This window comes from Glossina fuscipes, unplaced genomic scaffold, assembly GCF_014805625.2.
Source record: "Glossina fuscipes isolate IAEA_lab_2018 unplaced genomic scaffold, Yale_Gfus_2 1, whole genome shotgun sequence".
Classification (NCBI taxonomy): domain Eukaryota; kingdom Metazoa; phylum Arthropoda; class Insecta; order Diptera; family Glossinidae; genus Glossina; species Glossina fuscipes.
Window position 1 is genome coordinate 33554833 of NW_023998415.1, and position 25939 is coordinate 33580771.

Here is a 25939-nt window from a genome sequence, read left to right on the forward strand (position 1 = left end):
TACCTTGCTGACTTGTCCTAATTTCTCCAGGTGGCGGTTAACAGTTGGCTTGGGAGGTATTCAATTTTTCTGATATACCTCTTATCGATTAGCGTGGATTTTCCTCAAATATTGTCTTTAAAAGTTTGTTGTCAAAATCGGAACGATATCCGTCTTATAAGATCGTATCTCCAGAACTGGAGTTTTACAAACCAATTTCCAATTACCCGACCCGTTTATCAGTTCTTCATCGTATACGATGCATATTTTTTCAACTGTCATCTTAGAGCTATTGCCTTCGTTTCGCTGATTGCCTTCTGCCCGAAATGTAAATAGAGTATGTATTATGATATGAATCAATATGAGAAAATGCTCTTCGAAATCACATTAAAACTTAAGCTAGAAGAGACGAAATCCCAAACAGGCCCGCCCATTTGTACAAATTTTTCCTCTCGTTTACGATAATCACAGTGAGTACATATAATATGTAATATGTAATCGAGAAGAAAAAAAAACCCGTTATGGCGCATAAATGCTTTATTTTCTAATTTCTTTTTTAACCGCATAGTACTTTTACGTTTTTAAATATAAAAATAAAGATTTAAAAAGAACAAAAAAAACTTATTAAGTCCTTAACAGAAGAAGGATTGATTGCTTTTTTCTATTATTTATGAATCGATTTTCAATGTATTCATCTTTAAGTCGCACGCTTAAATTGAACGCAATGAAGCGTCATTGTGTTGAGGCCTTTACGCTGCACTACAGTGAACATCTGTGCGAAGGAAGAAAGAAACCGCATTATTTTTGTAAGTTACGCTTTCATTGGTAATTTAAGGCATACAAAACCATTGATGAAAGCCTTTATTTGTTTCAATTTTTCCGCAATTATATTTTAAAATCAATCAGCAAACTTTTACATATTTCAATTATTATTTTCTCATATTTCACTTATTATAATTTCAATCAGTTTCAACACTTTTATTCATTTTTCTTTAATGCCAAATAATTTTACGACTAATTATTTCTAACAAAATTTCTTCTTCTTTCTTTTCTTTTTTTCAAAATAAGCTCGTAGGATATTTTATCACTCAAAGTGTAATAAATTAAATTTGTTAAACTTATATCCTTTATAAAACTTTAAAAACACAGAAGTTACATTCACCATTAGCTCGCCTAGAAGACAAGAAATTATTATATATTTTATATGTTTGATTATTTATGAATAAAAAGGACACACACACACATATATATATGTATAATCAAGATTTACTCAATTGATCGTTTTATAGATAAATTGTTGAAAACTTTTTTTTTTTTTTTGTTTTTTTTTTTGGTTTTTTCTAAAGGACTCGTTACATCTGATAATCTCCATGGATGGACGTTTTCTATTTAAATGAATGCAGTGCTTGTCAACAATTTAGTTATGAATTAAAACGTTAAGAAAAAGTGCAACTAATGTCATAATCAGAAATAAAAGGTTTTCACATCTTTTGACAGTATTCAGCGGGTCTAAGAAGCTGTTTTGCTGCTGTTGGATAATGGCCTGCAAGAGTTTTTATCGTTTAATATACATTTGGCTTTCTTGACCCGTTACTTGTGTATAATGAATATGTAAGTCATCGTCTATCCATCCTTGCCGGATTACCTCATATAGTCATGATCATGAATGTGTATTTAATAATATATTTAGAATGTGTGTATATCATTGTCATTACATATACCCTGCGCATGACGAGTATACTCGTCTTCGCTGAATTTTTACGACACAATTTAAATTCATATTTCCGAAAGAGATCGACGCGATGAATTGGTTCAATGCGTCTGGTTTATCTTATGTTCGCGAAACTTCTTCAGTTTTCTTTGCACGAGTTATTCTTGAACGAGATAAATTATTTTTACGAAACATATTTTTATTTTTTAATTTTTGTGTTTAATTACTATATATTTAATATGCATTTGAATAGCATTTAATTAATTTTTTATTTATTTATTTAATTGTTTTTTTATTTTTTTATTTATTTATTTTTTTTTTTTGTTAATTACTTTTTCTTCAAGCTTGGAAAACATTTTAATAAATGCAAGAACAGTGCCAGAATAAGGCTTAGTATTCCTTAAAACTACATTTCTCTTATTTCTAGTAAAACAAAATAATCATTAAATCTAACTACACATATAATTTCTCAGCTATCTTCATTTAATAAACATTTACGAAAAATACAGAAAATAAATATATAATTTAAGATATTTACAATAATAATTTTGTTTTTTCTTCCTTTTTAGAAATTATTTTTATTTTAATACACACAAGCATAATAGCTCTAACAAAAATTGAATAAATATATTAAAAATGTGTTTTAAATACTTTGTCATCTTTTTTTTTTTTTTTTTTTTTTTTTTTTTTTTTTTTGTTGTTTTCAATTCTTGTTTGAAATCTTTAAATACTTATATTGGTATACATTTAGTGAAAACATTTATGTAGGGGCGTTTGTTTGCTTTGCTAACCTAAATCTCCGACATTTATTGGTTTCTAGCACTTGAATACAAAAGATCAAGATCAATTTGAAATTAGTTTACATCATGCGACGGAAACTTGTGTAATTGCAAATCTTAAAATGGCAAGGAGTTAAATCTGCAAGAGATAAAAATATTTTGAGTAATAGACAAATCGATTGCAAAGATAATTGCAATAGTAACTTACATTCTTCTTTTAGTCAACCAATCATTGTAAAGATGAAGGTAAGAATTCCAAAAATAAAAGGGCATAAAATAAATAAGAATTTAATAAGTTTTTAGGTTAATATTTGTTTTTTTTTTTTTTTTTTTTTTTTTTTTCGAAATAAATTACTTACGAGTATCACTTTTTTTAGGTTTACGTTTTACAGCCGAAATCATTGCCTTATTTATGATGAGATCGGCAAGACCAGCTTTTGATTGTCGAAAAGATCTTGCACTCCTTAAAGTCCGTAAAGGTGTGGCAGTCAGTGTTCGCAAACTTTCCACAAATTTATTATACAAATCTCTAACATCGTTTGTATCATCATTATTACTAATGGCATTGTCCTTATCGGTTGACGTAAGCAAGTTACGCAACACTGGCCATTTATTTACATAATCCAATGGACTGAGTTGCTGATGTTTTACGGGCACTTCTAACTATATGGATTAAATTTTATATCTTTATATGCATGCATTCATATTTAATCTTAACAGCTAATTTACCATATCATCGATTCGACTCTTTGATGATGAATCGTCCAATAAAAAATCCGGCATATCAAACTTTAGCAAATAGACGCCAGCATAAACATTGGTAAGCAATTGTAGCCAAATAATCGACAACATAATCATTATGGCAATTGATTTACAATGGCGACGTTTCTGGTATAAAGTTGATCTTTGACAGTCGACACAATAAGCGTAGCAAAAGCAATCAATGTTGAACGAATAAACTGCAAATTGACAAAGAAAAAACAAATAAGCACAACAATAACAATATCAATAATAATCACTATGCGTTAAGTTGCCTCTACGGGATAAAAGAAAATATGTTTACAATAAGGTTCAGTTTCGAATAAGTGACAATTATTTAAAAACAACTTAAAGACGATTGCTACGCAGCTAAGATTTCGTATTTGTCAGAACTACGTTTCAAATATTTTCGAATCCATGTCCGTGAATAAGTATTCTTCCATTCATATAACGGCTTTTCAAAATGACACGCGATCGAAAAAGTGGTCCGAAACGAACCAATATACCAAGATTTCATTGAAATAGGTAGAAGGTATAAGTAGAAGAATTACTTTCTGAATCGAATGGCATACTAAAATTGGATCTATCGTAAATCCTTCTGGATGATGCATATTTTTTTCACCTGATTTTTGTATTTCGAATAACTTTTATTTTTTATTGTCGCTTTCGACAAAAAGGCAACATATCGCAAAAAACTCCAAAAGTCCAGAATGCAGTGAGTTGATGTGATCAGTCAGTACTGGTATCGATTAAGTCAAAGTCCATCGCCCTTTTGGCGATTTCCAAGACATTGGTTTTTTCGTTGACAGCGACCAACTAACTGCTTTACGGCATCGATTGACTTTTCGATCGCTACATAATCTTACTATTGTATCAATTAGTCAATCAATCAATAAGTGAAAATAGTTTAATTAAGGAAATCATAAAATACGAGATAATTGTTTCTATTAATCAATTTTGTAAAACCGGATAGTTACTGATAATCCGAATGAATTATCCGTTGTTTTCAGTAATAAATCTTTGAAAAACATTAAATGATCAAACAGACGAATCTTCGATTATTGATTTGCTTATGAACAGAAGAAGAAGAAGAAGAAGAACAAGAGGATAAGGAAAAAAAGACAGATTTTGCTTAAAAAAGTAAAATAAGATTGGAAAATGTGATATGGTTCCGGGTGTGAAGTGATTGAAGTATGAATATATTTAAAGGCTGCGCGATTTGATAAGTAGAACCTTGCTTAGCAGCTGTTAAGGTTTTTATGAGCTTTTATCTTAGAGTTACTCTGCTTTGTCCCTGCAATGCAGGATCCAATATATAATGTCGTCAAAATTTTCTATTCGTGAGATATGGTTCCGGATGTGAATTTTGGTTTTCTCCTCAGTATCAAGTAAGTAACCGATGAGATAACGAAGCCAATGACATGATTAATTAAAAAAAAAACTTCTTTTCTATTTTTATATGTCCATGTATTATGATTCTACTCTATTACAACCCCGCCCTTTAAATGATGAATGTGAAAAATTAGTTTTTAAAATAATCTCAATATTTTTAACTTAAACCCAAACTTACAATATACAATAATATATACATACATAAATATATATATATATATATACACATATGTAAAATAAGATCCGTTATATTGATCATATTTATTTAATCGTTATTCGCCAATCAATTCTCACAATTCTTATTCTTCAAATAAAATTTTATTTTAAATTTGATCCCTTATCTCGCCTACCTCTTATCCACTGATTCATTCTCCAGTAAACATTTGCAAATATTTTTCTGTTTTTATTTAAAATATTTAACCGTTATTCCGTTATTAATCGTTCGAAAATTGAACTGTTTTACCGTAATACGGCGGCGTTAGATCTTATATCGTTTCTCGTTTAAGAAACTCACCATCGATCACTTTTAACAATTTTTTCCACATTTATTTATTTATTTATTTTCTTCTCATTTCTATTTAACACTTTTTGTTTTTATGACTTATTGTTGTAAATCTAAATAAATGTTGTTGTTGTATTTGTAATGGTTTAACTTAAGTCACGTTGCTTCTTTAACAAGTTCTTAAGGCATACAAAACTTTCATTTGATTTTTTTTTTTTTTGTTTGTTTTTTGTTTTCTTCTTAACTCTTAAATGTATTTTAACTAAACTTTTCTAACTATGAGTTGGAGGAAATTTAATTTCGAGTTTGTTAAAGACGGGTGGAATAATATTGTTTATGCAACAAGAGAGTGGTAATATGGGTTAGTGAGCGATGGTAAGGAAATGTTAGCGAATGCGAAAGGCATTTCACATTTTATAGGAAAATTTTTTATTAAATTAAGCGAAATATTAAAGCGAAATATTGAAGCGTTTATGTTTTCATTTCGCTTTTTAGAGAGGAGTGAGTTGTTATTCTAATTAATTATAAACACCATTAACGACGATTGGATGATGTGCAATATCGCCATCATGTGATATTTATTGAGAGGATTTACATCAATGAATTGTCAAAGGATTTGACGTCGTTTAAAATGACGTTGATCTTCTTTTTTTTTTCTTTTTTTTTTTTTTGCAATTGAGAGAAACGAACGAGATGTCGGTCTCGTAATCGAAACGAAAAAAACGCATCGGTACAACGTTAATGCCCTTTTACATTTTATTTTTTATGAAATACATAAATACATTTTCTTCTCCGCATTTTCAATCTTATCCAGAGGTCGAAAGACTATATTTTGCGCATCATTCCAGTTTGTGTAAAAAAAAAAAAAAAATACAATGTTTACCACCTATGGAGAATTTTCAATTGAAAAACTCTTCGTAAAGCCACAAAGGGAGGGACATCGACATAGAAATCTTATCAGCTTATCACGAGAAATATATATTTATTTTTTTTTTTTAATTCGGTCGTACGTTCCCATTAACAAATCATTTGTAAGCTAATAATAATATCAATGCATGTAATGCGAAAAACTAATCAGAATTGAAATACTGGAAACTAGAAAGCATTGAAACTCGTTTAAAATGAAATAGATTTTAGAAATTCTTATTATCGCAAATCGATGCGAGCTATTTATTTATTAATGCAATGGCATATTATGCAGAAATGCTCGCTTGAGATCGAAAAATTGCAAAAAATTTAACAAAGCCATTCTAGTACAATATACTTAGGCACTGAGAAATTTTCTTATATGAATTATTTTACAGCATTCGGTAGAAGCGACATTCTAACAATGGTAGATCCAAATTATGATATATTAGTTGCAGCCAATCTAGGCCCATCCGAGAAAGATATTGTAGTCTAACGGTATATGCTATGGTAAATCCATAACAATCTTGACCGATCATCGAGACGTTACTTATCGATAACTCGTTTTAATAATAATAGCGACTAAATAATTTAATTAGATAACAATATCGACAATAATCGACAAATTCTTAATCAATCTTATGATTTGCTATTAATTCAAATTTTATTGCTATTTAAACTTTTCTTTTTGTCATTCCATTCTCCCATAACACAACGCAATGCACTTTTAATTCTCATTCATTAATTATTCAATAATTTGTTCTTTTAACTCAGAAAGACGAAGACATATTCCGATTACCATCTTTAGCCTGCGTAACTAATCAATGTTGAGATTATATCCGATCTTTCTGACATCTATTAACATTATTCATAATTACAATGCAAATTTCGCAAACATTGCTGCAAAATAGTAGGAGATAGGGTTCATGACGGTTTATATTATCCCAGTTTGTTGCATTACGCTCGACCATTAAAATTCGAGAGACCTCGTATTCGTAAATTGTTTCATAGCCTTTACGGATGTAATGGGAAAACTTTCCTAATCCACAACTAATGTGGGCAAACGAAGTAATGTGTAAGTAAAGTGCTCTTAATTTTGCAAAATTGAACTTTTATATGGGTGTATCCAACACCCAGATGGGTATTGAGATAGACTCACTTTTTATTATCACCTTCACTGGATCAATTTAAACTCTCTTATCTGTCTGTCCATTTGTGCGTCTTGTATTCACATGTTCAACCTACGAGTCGCATTTTTTCAAAACATGCTTTTGTCCAAGGACAAACGCCACTGCAATTGGTTCAGATCGGAGCACTTTTTCGACCACTTCCTATATAACACATTTTTTTTCAAAACTCATTACCTGAACAAGTATATTAAGCGATATAGTGCGGGGTATTTAATGATGGACCAAGATGGACCGGATGGACCACTATAGTATATAAAAATCCATTGATTCATTTGAGGCAATTTATATCCAAAATTTGCCTTAACGCAATCACAACTTTCACAATTGCTTCCTGTTGCTTTCAGTAAATCAAGATGAAATCAAAATTAAAAACTTAATTAGTTTCCGCTAATAGAGCCGTAAGCTATCTACGATTAAATAAAAAGTAAATAAATTTTATATACCATTGAACTATTTTAAAAATGAAAGAAGAAAGAACATAATTTATTAGGAGGGCCTCTCTCTTTTTTATACTAATGCTTTCATCATCATTTTGATGAAAGATTGAATCGGGTTTGCATCAGCTACTTGAAGTAAGAGTAAAAGCAAATGCACAAGCAAAAATTCGCCAATAATTATCTGAGCAGCAGACTCGTTTCGCGTAGGGACAGTCATTGCTAGTTTAGCTGATAATCTATTATTGAATCGACAATTCCTCTGGGATATAGGGGGATAATAATGATGTGATATTTTATTAATTTCGGCTCTTGTTGACTTCTTCTTAACAAGTTCAATGTAATCTAATCTGGTTTTTAATGACATATTATAATCAACGTTTGTATGCATTAAGTAAATATTATTCATTAGTTAGTTACTCTTGATGATTTTATTCCTTGAAAATTGAGATCAAGTGAAAAGCATTAAAAATTTATTAAATATATAGTAAAAATCAGTTGTTTTCAATGACCTTTTCGAACCCCTCCTTGTCAGATTTTAAACACACATTAATTGCTTTTGTCGTTCTATTTAAAAATTAATTAAATTCACTGATAATAATTGATAGATAGCTAGCTTTATAGTAAAATAACTAACGGACTTAACAGCGATAAATATATATATATATATATATACCTATATGGAAAACAAATATTTTACATATACATCAGCAATTTTTAAATCCAATTTAAATCGATATCGAAATCGACTTAACAGCAAGAGTGAATGGATGTTTTGATAACAAAATAATATAACGGATTATTAATGATTCTTGCTATTAAGTGAATTTAGCAAATTTTATTGAAAGGATCTTAATGATTATATATATGAATGTTAGCACATACATCTCTTTGTAAAGAGAATCGGAAGTGTCTCAAATGAGAAGAATATTAAGACATTTCGATTCTCGTCTTGCGAACGCCTAGAGAAACGCACAGCAAAGTATAGCTAGTGTTATGAAGATTGAGAGAGAGAGAGAGAGAGAGAGAGAGAGAGAGAGAGAGAGAGAGAGAGGCATTGAATACAATACATAAGTCGGTGCAAGCCATATCAGTTTTACAATGAGAGGAACTCATTTTAAGAAAACGTATTTTTTGTCAAGTTCCACAAGTCCATCAAGTTATTCATTGATCAATTATTACCGTACCCAATTCTACTGCCCTCTCTTCTATCATCAAGAATTTGTAGGCATTTTTACACTAAGCAGCAGCATCATTGTCGCGTCCGCCAATTACTTTAAGAGAATTGATTTTAGCGAAGAAAAGAATTAATTCCATTACGTCGTACGTGCATCGGTTATCTCAATAAATATATTTTATATTTGGTCGTCGTCAACGAACGCCCGTCTGAAGTGTTTTTAAGCATATATTATTTAAATTTTTTTTTTTTTTTTCTTTGGTCTAAATTGAGTATGTTTCATAGTAATTCTATATATAATATACACTCAAACCTGTTTTTGTGCGGCCTTTTTTTTATGCGCTTTTTTTTGTGCGATTCTTTTTGTGCGATTCTTTTTTGTGCGGTATATGAATATCGACACATTGAATTTCGCCGAGAGGTTAGGTCAATCTGAACTGTATTGGCATCACTTTTTTTTTTGCTATCAGTGTGTATGTACACATTGCATCAGCCTATTTCATTAGGCATCCTCAATGTTCTTATGCATATATTGCAACAAAAAAAGTGATCTGTTATACCATAAATAGCCCGTAATGCGTTCAATCCGTGTGTCATTAGTTGTTCTTGTGCGCATGATAAATGCAAAAGAATTAATTAAAAAAGTTGAATTATGAGGAAAAAGTGAAAAATTAATTCATGATACGGATACTATTAATAAAAAAATTAAATAGCTGCAAATGTTACATAAACGTTTTAATTTGCTTTTTAATATTTTGTAAATGTAAATTATCTTATCGAACGCTCCAATATTAAACACCTCTGACGCACGAGCATTTTTTTTTGTTTTGACTCGTGCTTTTAATTAATTTTATTTTTCTTTTCTATTTTCAATGCAAGTCGTTCAACTTGTTTTTTTTTTTTTTTCTTTCTTTCTTTCTTTTTATTTTTCATAAGCATTCCAGGGGGTATATATGTGAAAAATTTGTAACGCTTAGATAGATGCATCGGAAATCCCATTAGCAGTAGTGCATACTCGTTGAGCATACGTAGTAGAATCGTTTCACCTATGCCTGTCTATATGTCTAACTATCTCTGCGATATTTAAAGAGCACGGTTTCTGCCGTAATATCATTGCCTACAAGAGCAAACATAATCTCAAAAGTTTTCCTTATCGCTTTTGTCAGCTCAATTTTGAAAATCAGCGAATACAGCCAACAATTACCAAAAAGAAAATAAATATGGAAAACGTGCCAGCAAGCATGTCGCTCTATTTAAATATATACACAAATATTTTATATATAGAATATTGTAAAGAAGACTTGCCGACAATTCTTTACATCATGTGATTTCAAATAAAACCTACTTATGAATGCAAATATCGTTTATATATATATATTTCTAAATAATTGCTTACTTAAAGTTGAGGTTAGGCTTGATCTTTGAAAAATCTTGATATAGAATTTGGCGAAAATCGCATGTCCTTCCTTGCCTAAGCTATTGAATAACCGACTTTGATATATGCATTCAATCTTATCGTTAAACCGAGCAATTATTGCAAGCAGAAGACGACTTTCTTCTTCTTACTACTTAGATAAAAACGTTTTGTAATGAATTATTACAATTGCATCATGTAATAAAAAAAAAAAAAAAAACGAAAAAAACAAACACTTTTTTAACGACAAAGTAAATGTACATAAACAACACGTTTTTTTGAAATAGAAACTCGTGACAAAGACAATAAATTACCTGCATTAACTTTCTTGCACATGCAAGTTCTTATCGTGCAATCCCGTGCACTGCCTCTTTTTTTTTTTTTTTTTTTTTTTCTTGACGTTTTTAATACAATTTACCAAGAAAATGGGAAATTGTTATGTTTTTGAATTTGCAAGCCAGTGTCTGATCAGTATTTCAGCTGCAAAATTTCGTAATCGCAAAGGTATGCATCCTCGGCCCGTACTCATTCTCTGCTTGAGTGCTTTTGACATGGAGTCGAAAAATTACAAAATTCGATAAACTCTCTTACGCAATCGGCTCAGTACACACACAAAGTCATAATTCACAAGCACGCGTGCAAATACATAATATACTCCCATATATGTATGTATCGTATTGCTCACCTATATACCCAACGATATATAATATCGCATCGATTATGGTGAACCCTAAGATTTATGCGAATATTTAAAGGTGGAACTGCCGATGTTTCGCATCGCATACAAGGTGTGTTCAAAAAGAAAGATGAATTTTTTTTTTGTTCGAAATATGTTTATTTAGTCAATAATATCTATTTTGAATCCATCAAAGCAATCCGTCGCCTTCAGCTATAATGCAATTTTTTGCCAGCGCTTTTTCCCATCCTCGAAGCATTTCTGTTATGCGCTTTGTATGCTTGGTATGACCTTGAGTTGATGGCAGCGATAAAGTGAAATTTAATACCGTTACTTTGATTCATTTTTTTTTTTTGATGGCAAAAAAAATCGCCAACCTTTCTAATGTCAGCAAATACGGTGGACGTGTGCATCAATAAAAAAAAGAAAAATGAGAAATGAATTTGAAATAAATTGAAATGAAGATTTTATCGTTAACAATTTGAAGAGGTCGCATTCTTGGATTGAATACGAAAGTGGTTCTGCAGTTGCAGCTGGTCTTCCACGGTATCGCAAATTATATAAGTGCTTGGTTTTTTCAAAGTTTTCTTAGTTCCTAATGCTTGCGAGCAGAGAAATAATTACGCAGGTGAAAATTCAATTTTTCATTTCTGATTTTTTAACCTTGCATTCGTAATCGATCGTGCCAAATTTGAGTATCGTCATTCTTGCGACTATGGAAATTCGATAAACAAAGGGAATCAAAATGATGCCTTTTGATAGAAATAGATATATATAACTGCTTAATCCCCTTCAAACCTACAACTGATCGAATAGAAAAATGTTCATAGATATTTGGTGAGGATCTATCCATATAAGTACAAGTCACCATAAACATTTTGGCATGTCACATACGGTGTAACAATTTTTCCGAAGATGGGCAATTAAAAATGATCAAAATGACGTACTTGTTAATTCTAGTGTTAAAGAAAAATATAAATCGATATCCATGACGTATACGAAGTCTAATTTCTTTTTCTTTTTTCATTGTTCGAAAAAATCAAAAGCACGATATGGACAGACTGCCGTAGTCGGCATACAGTAGTCGTTTGCTAAAGCTGTGCTCGGTTAGGCTTTAATCCTTACTAAACAGTATTTAATAGGTACAATGATTCGACATAATCTCGCTGTTGATCAATAAACTGTTTTTCTAAATTTTTTCATTTCAAATCTACTCGATCTTCTCGATCTTCTAAATAGTAATTGTTTATACTTTTATATTGATTTCTAAAAGACAAGAAATAATTTGAAAGTAGGTCGAGAAATTGCTGTCTATACCTTAGATAGAGAATAAACAAACCCTTAAGGTATCAGTTGTCTTATGCAATTTCACTATTCAATCTTTCAAAAAAATGTTAAACGATTTCAGGAGCAACCGCAGACTTCGGGCGAGCAAAAGGTTGAGCACCATCGGTGTTCGCAAGCCACTTATAAATTATTTTTCTCATCTGAAAAGAGTCGTCGCAACATCTTTGAAGTCGATGCTGATGGTGAACAGTGTCCATTCTCAGCAAGAAGCAGCTCTTAATCAGTAAACGAAATTCCAATTTTCGCCTTATTTCCGAAATAAGAAAAGTAGTCTGTCTTAAGCAAATGTAACTTGTAAAGTTAATAGTGATGGCATCTATATGGCCCGGTACAAACTTATTGAATGATGTGCTATTTTCGGAGACCAGCTATTAACCACATAACTTTTTGTGTATATTTCGTCTACGTCAATGCTTTCCGATGCCTTGTACGGCTCTGGATGCAAGCTAGGAGATAAATCAAGCTATTTTCTCCTCTGAATGATACCTACATTCCCACCTATCACACGGAAGCAAAAATTACCTCAGAATTCTCGGGACACCAGTAACACCAACGTAAAGGAAAAAGAAATTCTGGTCAGACCTTCGCACAACTTACTTACTGACTTACTTTCAATTAGGACCTAATATGGCATTGAACGATGAACGTTAAAAATCTATCCTGAATTGCAAAAAACATGCGAACGTGCATCTGCGTACTTGAACCTGGAACCAATCTGTGCTATGTAGATGGAAAAAAATCGAACTGTTTTAGAATGAATTTACTCGAAGTCTCTTTGGCAGTGTCGCCGCCGTAGCTCACGCCCAATTACAGTGCGTCACTACTATGCTATATTACATGTGCTTTTGCACCATTTTCGCTTAGTTTAGCTTAATGTTTTCATATTCCACTGATCAGCCGTTATAAACTGCAATTAACAAAAAATATATATAATAGAAACTGAGGATAGATTAAGATGAAGATGAAATCTACAAAAGCAGTGGTAAATTCAAATCCAATATAGATTAGGAAATTTCACTCTCTCTCTCTCTCTCTTTGTCTCTATTTCGCTGCCGATTCATATTCCAGATCTTCTCTCTCCATTTACCCCATTAAAAATAAAATCATAATACTTTCTTGCTTTCACTTTCTATTTTAGACATTTTTCTTTGCGATAATTAAAACAACTCGAATGGTGGGTGTGTATCCCCCCGTACGGTGTATGAGTAATACTCTATTGATTACGATAATGTATTAGGTGTACGTCATTTTTTGCAATTTTTTTAATAAACATTCATATTTATAAAAACAATTGTAAAATTTGTACAGTTCGGGTGAACCTAAATATCAGTGTTTATAGGTACTTGATGTTTATTGCTCTAATCCGAACAATAAATTAGCTATTGAATGAATAATTAATGAGAGCGAAAAAAAAAAAAAAATACAAGAATATATATATACACAGACATATATACATAAGCAGGTACCTCTAAGAGGTCTGAGAGTCGATCTGTATATAAAATAAGAAAACATTGAAAAAAGAAGAGACGCATTAAGACGCATTCAAGAAATATCACTCAATAATTTACGCCCATAATTATTGATTAGTGACGTAAGCATTGCATTGATAGCGCAACCAATGGAGATCGACTTGGGAATTTTTTCAAATATGCATTTATTTTTTTCTTAAATAAACTTATCATCTGCATATGTATGTGTAATCCATTGAAATTTCAGTTTTACTTTGTTTACGTATAACGAAAACCATTGTGGACACATATTCGAAATTTCTTCTTCACTTGTAATATGAAACGAATTTGCAAAGAGAAAAATTAAATAAAATTTTTAACATAGCTCATGAATAACATTACACCAAAAAATATGCTCAACTTTTTATTGCAACAAATGAAAAAATAAATTCATCGGAATAGAAGAAAAAGAGGGCTAATGTCGAATATATATATATATATATTAGTTTGGGGAAAAAGAAATCCATTATTTTTTTGGTAGATGGCTGCACTGATAGATTTCTCGTAAAGTATTGATCAAACAATTTCCGATACTGTACATTTACATACACAAAGCTGGATTCAAAAAGAAGCTCGGTGTTTGGGTGCCACACTAATTAACAGAAAAAAACATGATGGATCGAATTTCCATCTGCGAAGCCTTGGCCAAACGGAATGAGATAGACCCATTTCTTAAACGGATGGCGACTGGAGATGAGAAATGGATCACATACGATAACCCTGTGCGAAAACGATCGTGGTCAAAGAGCGGTGAAGCACCTCAAACGGTGGTCAAACCAGGACTAACGGCCAGGAAGGTTTTGCTATGCATTTGTTGGGACTGGAAGGGGATTATTTATTTTGAGTTGCTTCCATATGGCCAAACGCTAAATTCTGATCTATACTGTCAACAACTGGACCGTTTGAAGATAGCGATTGACCAGAAACGGCCAGAATTGGCCAACAGGAGAGGTGTCGTGTTCCACCAGGACAACGCTAGGCCACACACATCTACAGTGACTCGCCAGAAACTTCGGGAGCTTGGTTGGGAAGTTTTAATGCATCCGCCATACGGTCCGGACTTGGCACCAAGCGATTATCATCTTTTTCTTGCATTGCAAAATTTCTTTAATGATAAAAAATTGGAATCTAGGGAGGATTGTGAAAATCGACTACTACAGTTTTTTGCAAATAGAGACCAGGACTTCTATGAGAGAGGCAATCGTATAACAAAACGATGCATATTTGACCCAAATCGGACAATCCGAAGCATGTTAAATAAAGTCCTAAAGTTCATATAAAAATAATGGATTTCTTTTTCCCCGAGTTAATATATATTCTTTGCATGCTTTTAATTCATGCATAAAGCGAGAGGCTGAGACGGTCACGGATGCCGAAAATATGTGAAAAAACTTTCGTCACCCATCGGCGAGTATCGGCGTAATGCGGGCTGTATTTGTCCATCGATTAAGTCCTTTAACAAAACTACACTACACTTCCTTAGCTTTCTCATCTACTCGTCCTTGTCGTTTTTTAACCATACTGCCTGCTTTGGAACAATCTACCAACCATGGTCTTTCCTACCGTACTTGATGTCATCATTTCCAAGTCGGACAATCACACACACTAAATGCTTTCTCTAGCCTACGTCCTCTTTCTGTAAGCCTTTCTGCTAAGCATCGTGTTGCACCTAAAGGGGCACCCGTTCAACTGGAGACAGCAGTTTGGAAAACTTTTAAAAGTTTACACAAATACATAAATAAACAAACCTGATATGATATCCGCTTTCACTCATTTCAATTCCGTTTGACACATTTGCAGGTGAAAAAACAAACAAATATTTGCGTAGACTCGGTCCTTCACTAATAACTTGTAACCCCAAATTTTGATCTAAACGATATCTATTATGGCTGAAAAGTTCAAATTGAAATTTTCGGGATCGATTTACCAAGAAAAGCTCAACTATAGTATGATATTTATTTGTAGGCCCCCAAAATTCACTGCAATATATGCAGAATATGGCCTTTATAGAAATATTTTTAAAGTCTACAGGTTCCACAACATTTTCATAAAAAAAAAATAGAAAAAATTTCTGTTTTGCTTAGCACAACGCATAGACGAAAAGATATTAAATAAAATTTACATTTTTGCTCCGAAACAATACTTTATAATAATACCTTAATGGAATTGCGTTCCGAACTTGTTTTTTATATATTCATAGAAATTTTCATTAATACCAGTTATGCGGCATACGTCAATTTGACGGATTTGCGATTTCACGCTTAAAAATCCTTTATAAGCAAATAGATATCTTTAGATATTATATATATTGGTTTTTAGTACATATACATACTATCTTTTTCTGGGACACGTCCACCTTGTTATTTCTAGATTCTTTTTTTACCGAAACATGTCAATTTGACGGGGAAATTTCTATGAATTGTCACCCGCCAGAACAATAGAAATTAATTTCCCTTGAAAATTAACTACCTGTTGATCGATATCTATTTTGTCGCCTTCGAAGTAAATCCCCTTATGATAACTTGCGCCAGTGCCTTTTCGAATCCTCGACAAGCTTCGCTGCAAAACTCCATCCATTCCTGAGTCTTTTCAGTTTTGGGAGAAGGAAAAAATGATAGGAGGCTAAGTCTGGTGAATACGATAACTGAGGCATGATTACAGGGTTGTTTTGGAAAAAAAAAAAACATTACGCCTTAGCATACCGACAACCTCAGCAACGTCCCTAATAATCTCTCGCCGATTTTCTATAAGAACTTCCTTCACTGCTTCCACATTTTCATCGATTATTGACTTGCTTAGTCTTCTACGGAAAGCTTGTACTACGTATAAATATTCCTTTTGGCTGAAAGTGCGCTCGCCAAGTGCGACAGGTAAACTTTTAAATGAGTTAATGGACTTAATTTTATTTTTCAAAGAAAATTTTTCGACACTAAAAACACATCTCACCATTACGTCTAAAAATGCAAAATGCCTGATAATGTTAACATAAATGCATATGTGGGAGACGTGTATACATGCTAGCGCAATGAAAAACAATTTACTAGAAATTTGAAAAGTCACCTTTTTTTTTTTGAGCACGCCTCGTATACGCTTGATTGGTTTAATTATCGGAATGGATTTACCCATGTTAGTCTATAACATACCTTAATCGCAAAATTTACTCTTAACTTTTTCGTCAGATTGTGTTCGAAAACGCCCGCCCGCAATTACTAAAAAGATACCAACTAACAATTATAACCCGTTTCCTTAATCATAGTCCCAAAAATTGCGGAATTCGAAAGGCAAGTAATTTAAAGGAAAGATTCATCCGTAATTGAAATCACGCTTGCATAATATTGTCAAATCGTAGTAAATGTAATTTATACATATATATAAATATATGATACGATATGTTCTTGCTGTAGATTATTCAATAAAGCCTGAAATTCGATAGCCTTAGATGCTAGTGCTTAGAATTTACTTCTTTGGCTAAATTAATAATAATAATAATAATAATAATAATAATAATATATATATATATATATACGATACGAAGTGAAGTGAACAATTTCTTGATATTGAAAGATTTCGTACATAAACGTATGTAACTTCACTTATTTACAATAACAAGCTCTTTAACATTTTTCTTAGCGTATATCACAGTACTCATACGCTCAGTATATCTGTATGATTTGTAAAAAGAAAAAAAAAAAATACTTATTTATTACTATCTAACTAACTTCAATGAGAAGAAAAATTCAAATGAAATTCGCAGAGCAACTTATGAAAATCTTTCGAACGCTTTCGACGCTTTCGATGCTTTCGACGATTCCGACGGCTCCGACAGTTCGATGGCAACTTATTATATTTAAGTAAATACTTACCACTTTTAAAAATAATTTAAGAAATATTTAAAAGGCAATAAAAAATTATTTTAAGGCCTTTTTTTTTTTTTTTTTTTACTTCAATTTTATTTTAATTAGCGCAAATCACAACTAAAAGCATTAATATGATATCCTTTCGATCTGTTAGATTTGAATGCGGTTTTATGCGGTTTTTTTATGCAATGTCACTTTAGTATAACGATAAACTGAGATATGAGAGACAGTAGTCGACTTGGTCAACGCTTTTATAGTTTTTTTTTTTGTTTTTTTTTTTTCGTGCTCAGCAAGGAATAAGAAATTGAAACCGTTGACAATTACGTAGTATATAGAAATTCAAAAGTAAACCAACACATAAAGCAATTACTTGTTGTGTTGTGTGTGGATTGGCTGAAAACTTCAAATTAAAAATGATTTCAAACCTTTACAAAATTATACGGTTGTAAGTCACATAGTGTGGTGCATATTTGAAAAGTACATAAACACTGTCACACTCATACACGCACTGATATGATACGATATAAACGTAGGTTAACACTTGTAACAATTGCTTTGTTGTGATTTTTCCTTATTTTTTTTTATTTTTATTTTTTTTCAAATTAAAAACAAATATAAGTTATTTGTAGTTTTAAAGGATTCGTTATGCAATGCTTTAAGATGTTATTCTTCAAGCTAAGAAAATCTTTTTCCTCATTTTTGCGTTTTTTTTTTTTATTATTATTTAAATAATATTGATTATTTCTTAGTATTTTGGCTGGTGTTGTTTTATTTAAATTAAATATTGAAATTGATTTTTCTTCGCCAACGTCCCTTAATTTTAAAGTCAGTTTTTTAAACACAAGCACACACACACACATACACAGAAACATGCACTATAATGTTTAAGCATTTATTTATAAGATTTTATATAATTTTATTAAAAAGTTATGCCATAAATCATTTTGAGCATATTATAGGTACATGTCAAGTTTATACCGGACTCTAGATCTAGACGATAACGAATTTATGAAAATCTTCAATGTACTCTTGCCCTACCCGTTAATAAGTACTGGTGTGCTTAGATGAATTTTAATATGTTTCATACTAAACGAATAACAGATAGTGAAATTAATTGCTTTAAATTTTTTTTCTTTTTTTTTTGCGTTTAATATTATCTCAAGCAAAGGCTTGAAATGTATTATATATATAAATATATATGTACATATGTACTGTAATAATATAAAATCAGCGAAAATTTTTCGATCGATCCGGTCTACAACTCTTGAATACCCTACTAATAATATATCCAACAGCTAAAGATTGATGTAATACACTCTACCCGCCATCGAAATTACAACAGTATATCGTTTGCATTAGTTTTTTACTATGACAGATAAACAGACGGAATGTTGACGATTAAATTAACAGCTTAAAATTATACCGATAAATTATCACCCAGATCCGTAAGGTATACAAAGTTTAATTTATGCATCAATGCATAATTCTATGCATTTTCCATAGACGTCAATCAGAGCTCATTAAAGACGTCATTTCATCGATGTTAGCAATAATTTGGCGACCACACCGATGAAGCTTTTTGAGATCAAGACTAATCTGTTCTCGCTTTTGATGCGATTTTTCGAAGAATTTTTACCATTTTGAAAACAACAACAACAACAACAAACTTTTAGAAATCCACCTAAGCCCAAATGTGAATGTATTCTTAAAATATCTTGCAAATATTTTCGCCTTCACCTTAACTATAGCACTGCAGACATATAATGTATGGTACATGCCGTATAAAAATTATTTGCAACTGACATCTTTCTGTTACATTACATTCTGTTACATGTCGGCAAAAAATTAAGCTACCAATTTTCAAATTGACAGAGCCATTGAAAGTTCTTGAACGCATTGCGGTATTGACAGTAGACCAAATTGACCGAAGGACACGTCTACAGTATTATGTAAAGTCAAAGTTTTTCAAAAGTAATAAAAAGTTGACTTATTACTCATTACTCATAAACTATAGTAGATAAATGAGCAAAAAATTGAACGCATATTTTATGGACGATGGTGTAGTATACGTACAAAGACGGAAAAAAAACGGATATGTCTACCCAATATTATAGAGTGTCAATATTTAATTTTCGTTTGCAATACCATAATAACGCGCAGAACCAAGCTTCAAAAACTTCATAAAGTGCATAAATTCTATGCCAATTACAAATTTGAATTGCTCCTAGGCATGTCCTGCCTGTCTGAACGCTTAGCATATGTGATAAACATTCTCTCCTTACCGAAAATGATAATATCCCCTACAAAATTTGCAAAAGAATTTGCAAGTGACTCAAATTTTTCAAATGGCATAGCGCGCATAAGCGTATGCGACAAAAACCTTTCATTTGAAGATAGAAAAAATCAACTATGACCACTCCATATAGTGGAGCATGAAAATGTAGTTCTTTTACTCTTTTACGATAATGGGGATGGGTGTAAAAAATTCGATCACAACCGAATATAATTTTCTTATTTATTTTTCTTATTAATCGTAGTAAAAGACTAAAATATTTGATGAAATATTCAAGCGCGTGAAATTAAAATGAATTAAGTTATGCTTAAATTTAGTTGAAATATTTTCATTGCTTTTACTATAATATTTTTACTTGATTGCTAACAAAAAAAAAAAAGAAAAAAAAACACATCTACTCCTCTAATGGAAATAAGCAATCCGTCATACTTTAAATCTCTCTTGATCGACTAGCAAGTCAATGGTCGTGGGTTCGAATCTCAAGTGCGGTAGAGTTTTTAATAAAAGCCGATAGCCTTAGATGCTAGTGCTTTTAAGAGTTTAGTCTTAGAATTTATTTCTCTGGCGAAATTAATAATAATAATAATAATAATAAATCTCTCTTGAATTTATATTGATGCAAGGCGAACCGTTCATGAAAGCTATCACAGCAACACACAGTTTCATTTTCAGCTAACGATGTGCCGCAAAACGAATCTAATTCGGGAAGTGTTTGTCAAAGTGTTTGTGTAAGTCTTATCAAACTTTCATTTTAAACGCGTGTGATCTTAGCGAAGACCATGTAACGTTTTATAAAACGAGATTGAGTTTAAAGAGTAACACAAATACTATTGTGTGTGTATAATATGAATGAATGAATGAATGAGCACGTGACTAGAAAGCTTTATGCTTCAAAATATGCAATTTAAAAAAAAAAAAAAAAAAAAACAAAATAATGCTTCTTTCATTTCACTTGACTTGCTTTGCTAGTGTGAAAAAAGAACAAACGCATACATGCATACGTCATCGACAATAAATATTGTGTATGCTCGTGAATGTATTTATTTATTTATAAATATAAGTTAATTGCACGATTCTCTCTCTGATAACGCACAAAAACCGCTCATTTCTACAAATTTCTAGCACATGACTTTAAAGAGCCCATAAATATTGACAAAAACTATTAAGGGAATTATTGAGATTTTGAATTAATTTCTTTCTTTTCCGATCCAAATAGTATCACTGATGTTGAACGCAGCATTAGGAAAAGGTTAAATGCGAAGAACACGAAAAATACTAAATTGAAATCTAATCCGTTAATCCCCCAAAAGAAATTGTAGAACTTGCAAACTAGCATTAACACGTGGGACAATCTGGGGATCTTTTCAATAAAATGTGTATAAGATATTGCATGATGGTGTTCCAACATTTTTTCGAACTTTTATTTTATTTATATTAAAAAGTGCTTTAAACATATTTAGTCAGTTGTTTTTGTACCTGTTCTAGTTTTCGAGATGCTGTTGACATATGTCTATATCCATCAAAATATAGTTAATTTCCATAATAATTTTTGTGACATCGTGATGGTCGCAAAAAACAAATGCAAAGTCGTTTCTTGATCGATTAACAACTTAAGATGAAAAAATGGCTGTAGGCTTTTTGTTTATATTCATTCAGGCCCATAATATAGGAGACCAATTGAGATAACCCCATGTGAAAATCTTTTCATATTTGCGTGTACAACTATCGATCACATAAACAACGGATACCCATGTATTCGTCAGGGCAATCTTTCATATTGGATTCAAAAATGATTTCAATCCCTAATACGATCACTAATACGATTATAAATATCTGAAAATCAATATAAATGAATTTTTCAGCATCAAAACTCTCGACAAGTCATTGCAAGACTCATCCAGGAAATATTTGCGGCCCCGAATTGGAACGAACTAGTGGCTATTGAATTCATTACCACTTATTTTAATCGATAAGTAGTGCTTTCATCATTATAACGCTAACTAATTTTAGATCCTTTTATAGATAACCACAAAAGATCAGTTGTATCAAATTATATGACTATAACGATGAACTCTATCTTAAATAAAATATTTCGCGACTTTTCTTTCTAACAGCACGCCTTGGCAAGTTCTCTCGTTACAGCAAATATATTGTTACGGAAATCCTAATTCCCTAGAGAGAGAGAAAAACCAAATATACATTCGCGGCACGTAATGCAGCTGCCGCCCGATGAAAAAGACTTGAGGAAAAGCAGACGGGGAAAAATCAAACGCCCATTCGCAGGCGCGTCATGCAGCTGCCGGCCGAGGAAAACGATTACCGGAAAAACAGGTTAACGGATTAAAAATGATGCCATAAATACGCTTGTAAAGAACATTTGAGTTGAGAGTACTGCCAACATAATAAAATGTGAATGAATAATCCTACTGTTATGGAATATAATTATAAATAAAAGAATTTTAAAATGTATTTCCCTTGAAAAGAATATCCACGATCTAGCGGTACGAGTTCTATATAACAGAAAAGCGAAATTCGTAACAATATTATTTATATATAAAATTTTTTTTTTTTTTTGAATTTTTTTCTTTTTTTATAGTTTTGTAGCAATTTTGAGCGCATCACGACCAAATACTCAAATTAAGTCAAAGTCACTTGTGAATTTCCTAAGGCGTTCGCAGAATGAATCAACTTGCTATGTATAGTTTGCATTGCATTACTGCAACAATGCACGTAGTAGATGGGGAACATTTACATTTGCTACATGCACAGGCTTTGATAAGGAAAACAAGACCAGATAATGTAGTTAATACTTCAAGCACTATATAATTTTAAGATATTGGTAATTATCGATACAACTAATTATACATATTATAATATCAGGTGTTTGCATAAAGTTTGGTCACTTTTTCAACTTAAAAAGCCATTTATACTTTTGGCAAAACACAATTTCATGCCGAAAAAACTTACAATGCTTTGGCAGCGATCCCACCTATTGACCCATTTTTGCACTTCTTCAACTTTAATGTGGACCCGCATGCCGGCCATGTTGCATCGATCTAGACAAGTGGTAATAAGGCGGCGCCATATTTGATGAGCATGCAAAACTTCCCATTCGAGCTGCAACAGTGTATCCTATACAACTCGTGCAACAAGTGCCCAAAATGGCATATTCAGTCAATTTGCGAGGTAGTGGGGTTTGCCCTCCCTTTGAACCTCTTCCATCGCACGTAAATATCTAAAAGCAATTGATTCGTCAACTGGTAAGCTATTGGAAAGTTCTTCCATGATTTCTGCTGGGTTTTCGGTCAATAAGTCTTGCAATTCATGATTTTTGGATTTTTTTTGGTCCTCCGAGTCGTTGTTTTTCATTGACATCAAAACTACAACTAATTAAACCGTTGAATCCAAAACCGACAACTGGGATATGATGGAGCAGCATCACCATAAGCGTCTCAACGTGTTTGATGGGTTTCGGCAGCAGATATCTTCAATGTAAATCAATGAAAAATTGATTTGTGAGTGGTCCATGATGAACGGCGGCGTATGCTGAATACATGAATAATATTGAAAGGAAAACTCTTATTTTATGTAGAGGTAAGCCGATAGCCTTAGATGCTAGTGCTTTTAAGAGTTTAGTCTTAGAATTTATTTCTCTGGCGAAATTAATAATAATAATAATAATATGTAGAGGAAGCTCAAAAACCATCGAATTCAACGGCTATGTACACTGGTATTTCCCATTTATTTATCATTCTTATCTGTAGAAGTCACAGATCAAAATTTTTTCGAACATCTAATAGTATCAACTACTGGTAAATAAAATGCAAAATAATTAAAATCATATTTCCTTCGCCTATCTGCTAAAGACGGCTGAATATCGAAGCGAAAGCCAACTTCCAACTAAATGATTATCCTCCTGTTTTTAAAGAAATTTGTCGCGTATTGAGCAAACCATATCATTTTACTGCTGTAATGCAATGCATGCAATGTGTTTCGTTTATTTAGTATATTGAGTCAAAGCATTCACAACGTCTATGCATGCTTAAGATTAAATGTTTTATCTAAGTATTCCATCAAGAAGTAATTGCAAAGCGTTTTCACCTACGAATATGACAAATGCTATAGTTTTTATACTACTGCGCTGCTGTGCATTATTAAAATTTTTACATTTATGTAGTTTTTACGAAATTCTTTTTTCTCTACGGAAATCTAGATCCGATGTTTGTTTTAAATTTTGTTATTGGCAACACTTTCAGTGAAAGGTCGAAAAGAAAGATAAAGGAAAAAATTAATAATTTCTAAATAAGTAAAAAAAAAGAAGAGAAATGAGTATAATTTAAAAAGAAAAGGAAATCGGAGAGAAAATGTAAATAATAAAAATTATTACGCAAATTGTTAAACAAGGCAAATGCAAATAGAACTATCACCCTTCTTTCATTTCTGCAGATTAAATAAATGGTTTATCACAGTTCGATTTAAGGGAAAAATAAATTCGGGAGAATTTTTTGTCCACACAAAACAATTTAGTAACCGCTAATAAAATTTAATAAATAAAATAGATAACATGGCGTCTACAATGCAACTGGAATTTTCTCAGGCCATGTCTGATTTTAAAACTATGTTTCCGGATATGGATCGCGATGTTATAGAAGCTGTGCTTAGAGCAAACCAAGGGGCAGTTGATGCCACTATTGATCAATTGCTGCAAATGTCTACAGATAATCAGGTGAGTGTAAGAAATAATAGAGTTGTATGAAATTTTGATTTTGCTTAATCAAATTGCAATTAAATATAAATATTAGAACGAAAAGTTACGGAATGAATTGGATGCCAATATATCACCACAAAGAAGTCTAATTAATTTAAGCGATCCTGAGGGTGAAGTCAATGCCAAACAACCGGCTACAGGTCAACTTGTAGATGTTTCCGATGAAATAGACGCACGTACGGAAAAACCAATACCAGCTGCTGCAGCGGCAAATGCAGTGTTATTAAATCTCAATTGTAGTATAACGGGTTCCGGTTCGCCCAATCATAGTACAGGAGCTTCACCTAAAATACGACCACCTCAAACTCAAAATAAGTCTTCGCAAGGCAGCACACCCAAGAAAACTGTCCGCAATCATATAGCAATAAATACAACTAGCAAGCGTTGGAATCCGCCCATGTTGTTACCTCTGCCTGCAAATTTTCTGCGTATTACGCCAGTAAATACGGCACCAAATACCATCGCATTGCCCTATGATGCTGCAAGAGAATTCGATTTACCTGACGAGCAATTCGCTATGATGCTCCAAAATGAAGAATTCATGAATCAATTGCGTTGGAATCAAGAGTTTATGAATGCTTTGGACAAAGAACAATGCGGCAAAGGCAAAACCGAAGATGACGCCGCATTTAAGGAGCGTTTGAAACATATGGGCAAAGTATCACGTAAAAAATTTTTACAAATGGCGCGAGTCTTCACTTGGCAACGTAACAAAAAGGTAACAACAGCTAAGCAAATTGACAGTTTACCGTTAAAAGAGGAGCCAAGCGATGACGAAGAGCATCATCATCATCATCCACACCATCAGCATCATAATCAGCAACAGCATAATGCGGAACAAACACAATTAACAAATTCACAGCAACAACGCAAGTAAGTGAACTATTTAAAATTATAAAAAAATAAAGATCTGAGTGTACGGAGGAGCAGTAATAAATAAGATATACATCAACTTTTTGTTTTTTGGTTTTTTTTTTTTTTTTTTTTTTAAATAAAAAAAAAAAAACTTTTTAACAATTTTTTAGAATATAGAGAAAAATTGACAAAAATTAAAATAATTGTGTGACTGATTTTTGTTTAGAAAAATTTGCAAAAAAATAATTAAAAATTTCTGGTATTTTAAATAACTACCGACAAATAAGTGCAATGAAAAATAAACCTAAATAAATTTTGTAAAAAATTGCTGTATAATGAGAGAAACAAAATGATGTGCGACTTATATGTTGTAGATATTGTTATTGAAATTG

At 31.9% G+C, this 25939-nt stretch overlaps 2 protein-coding genes across 7 annotated transcripts; one reads left to right on the forward strand and one right to left on the reverse strand.

The window, feature by feature from the left end:
- Window positions 1–2373: 2373 nt before the first annotated feature.
- On the reverse strand, window positions 2374–17676 carry LOC119631666. Of its 6 annotated transcripts, XM_038024066.1 has the most exons (6): window positions 5084–5124; window positions 4971–5017; window positions 3199–3428; window positions 2829–3132; window positions 2678–2683; window positions 2374–2608 (listed from the first exon to the last, which is right to left on the reverse strand). In XM_038024066.1, exons 2-6 carry the CDS (start codon window positions 4987–4989, stop codon window positions 2550–2552), a joined length of 618 nt encoding a protein of 205 aa, XP_037879994.1. In that variant the 5' UTR covers window positions 4990–5017; window positions 5084–5124; the 3' UTR covers window positions 2374–2549. The 6 variants fall into 6 exon arrangements, with proteins under 6 accessions (XP_037879994.1, XP_037879997.1, XP_037879996.1 ...); XM_038024069.1 differs by lacking the exons at window positions 4971–5017; window positions 5084–5124 and adding an exon at window positions 17638–17676; XM_038024068.1 differs by lacking the exons at window positions 4971–5017; window positions 5084–5124 and adding an exon at window positions 7393–7695.
- Window positions 17677–24251: 6575 nt separating this feature from the next.
- On the forward strand, window positions 24252–25677 carry LOC119631580 (CUE domain-containing protein 1). Its single transcript, XM_038023931.1, has 3 exons — window positions 24252–24290; window positions 24371–24650; window positions 24727–25677. The coding sequence occupies exons 2-3, from the start codon at window positions 24489–24491 to the stop codon at window positions 25567–25569; spliced, it is 1005 nt and encodes a 334-aa protein (XP_037879859.1). The 5' UTR covers window positions 24252–24290; window positions 24371–24488; the 3' UTR covers window positions 25570–25677.
- Window positions 25678–25939: the final 262 nt, after the last annotated feature.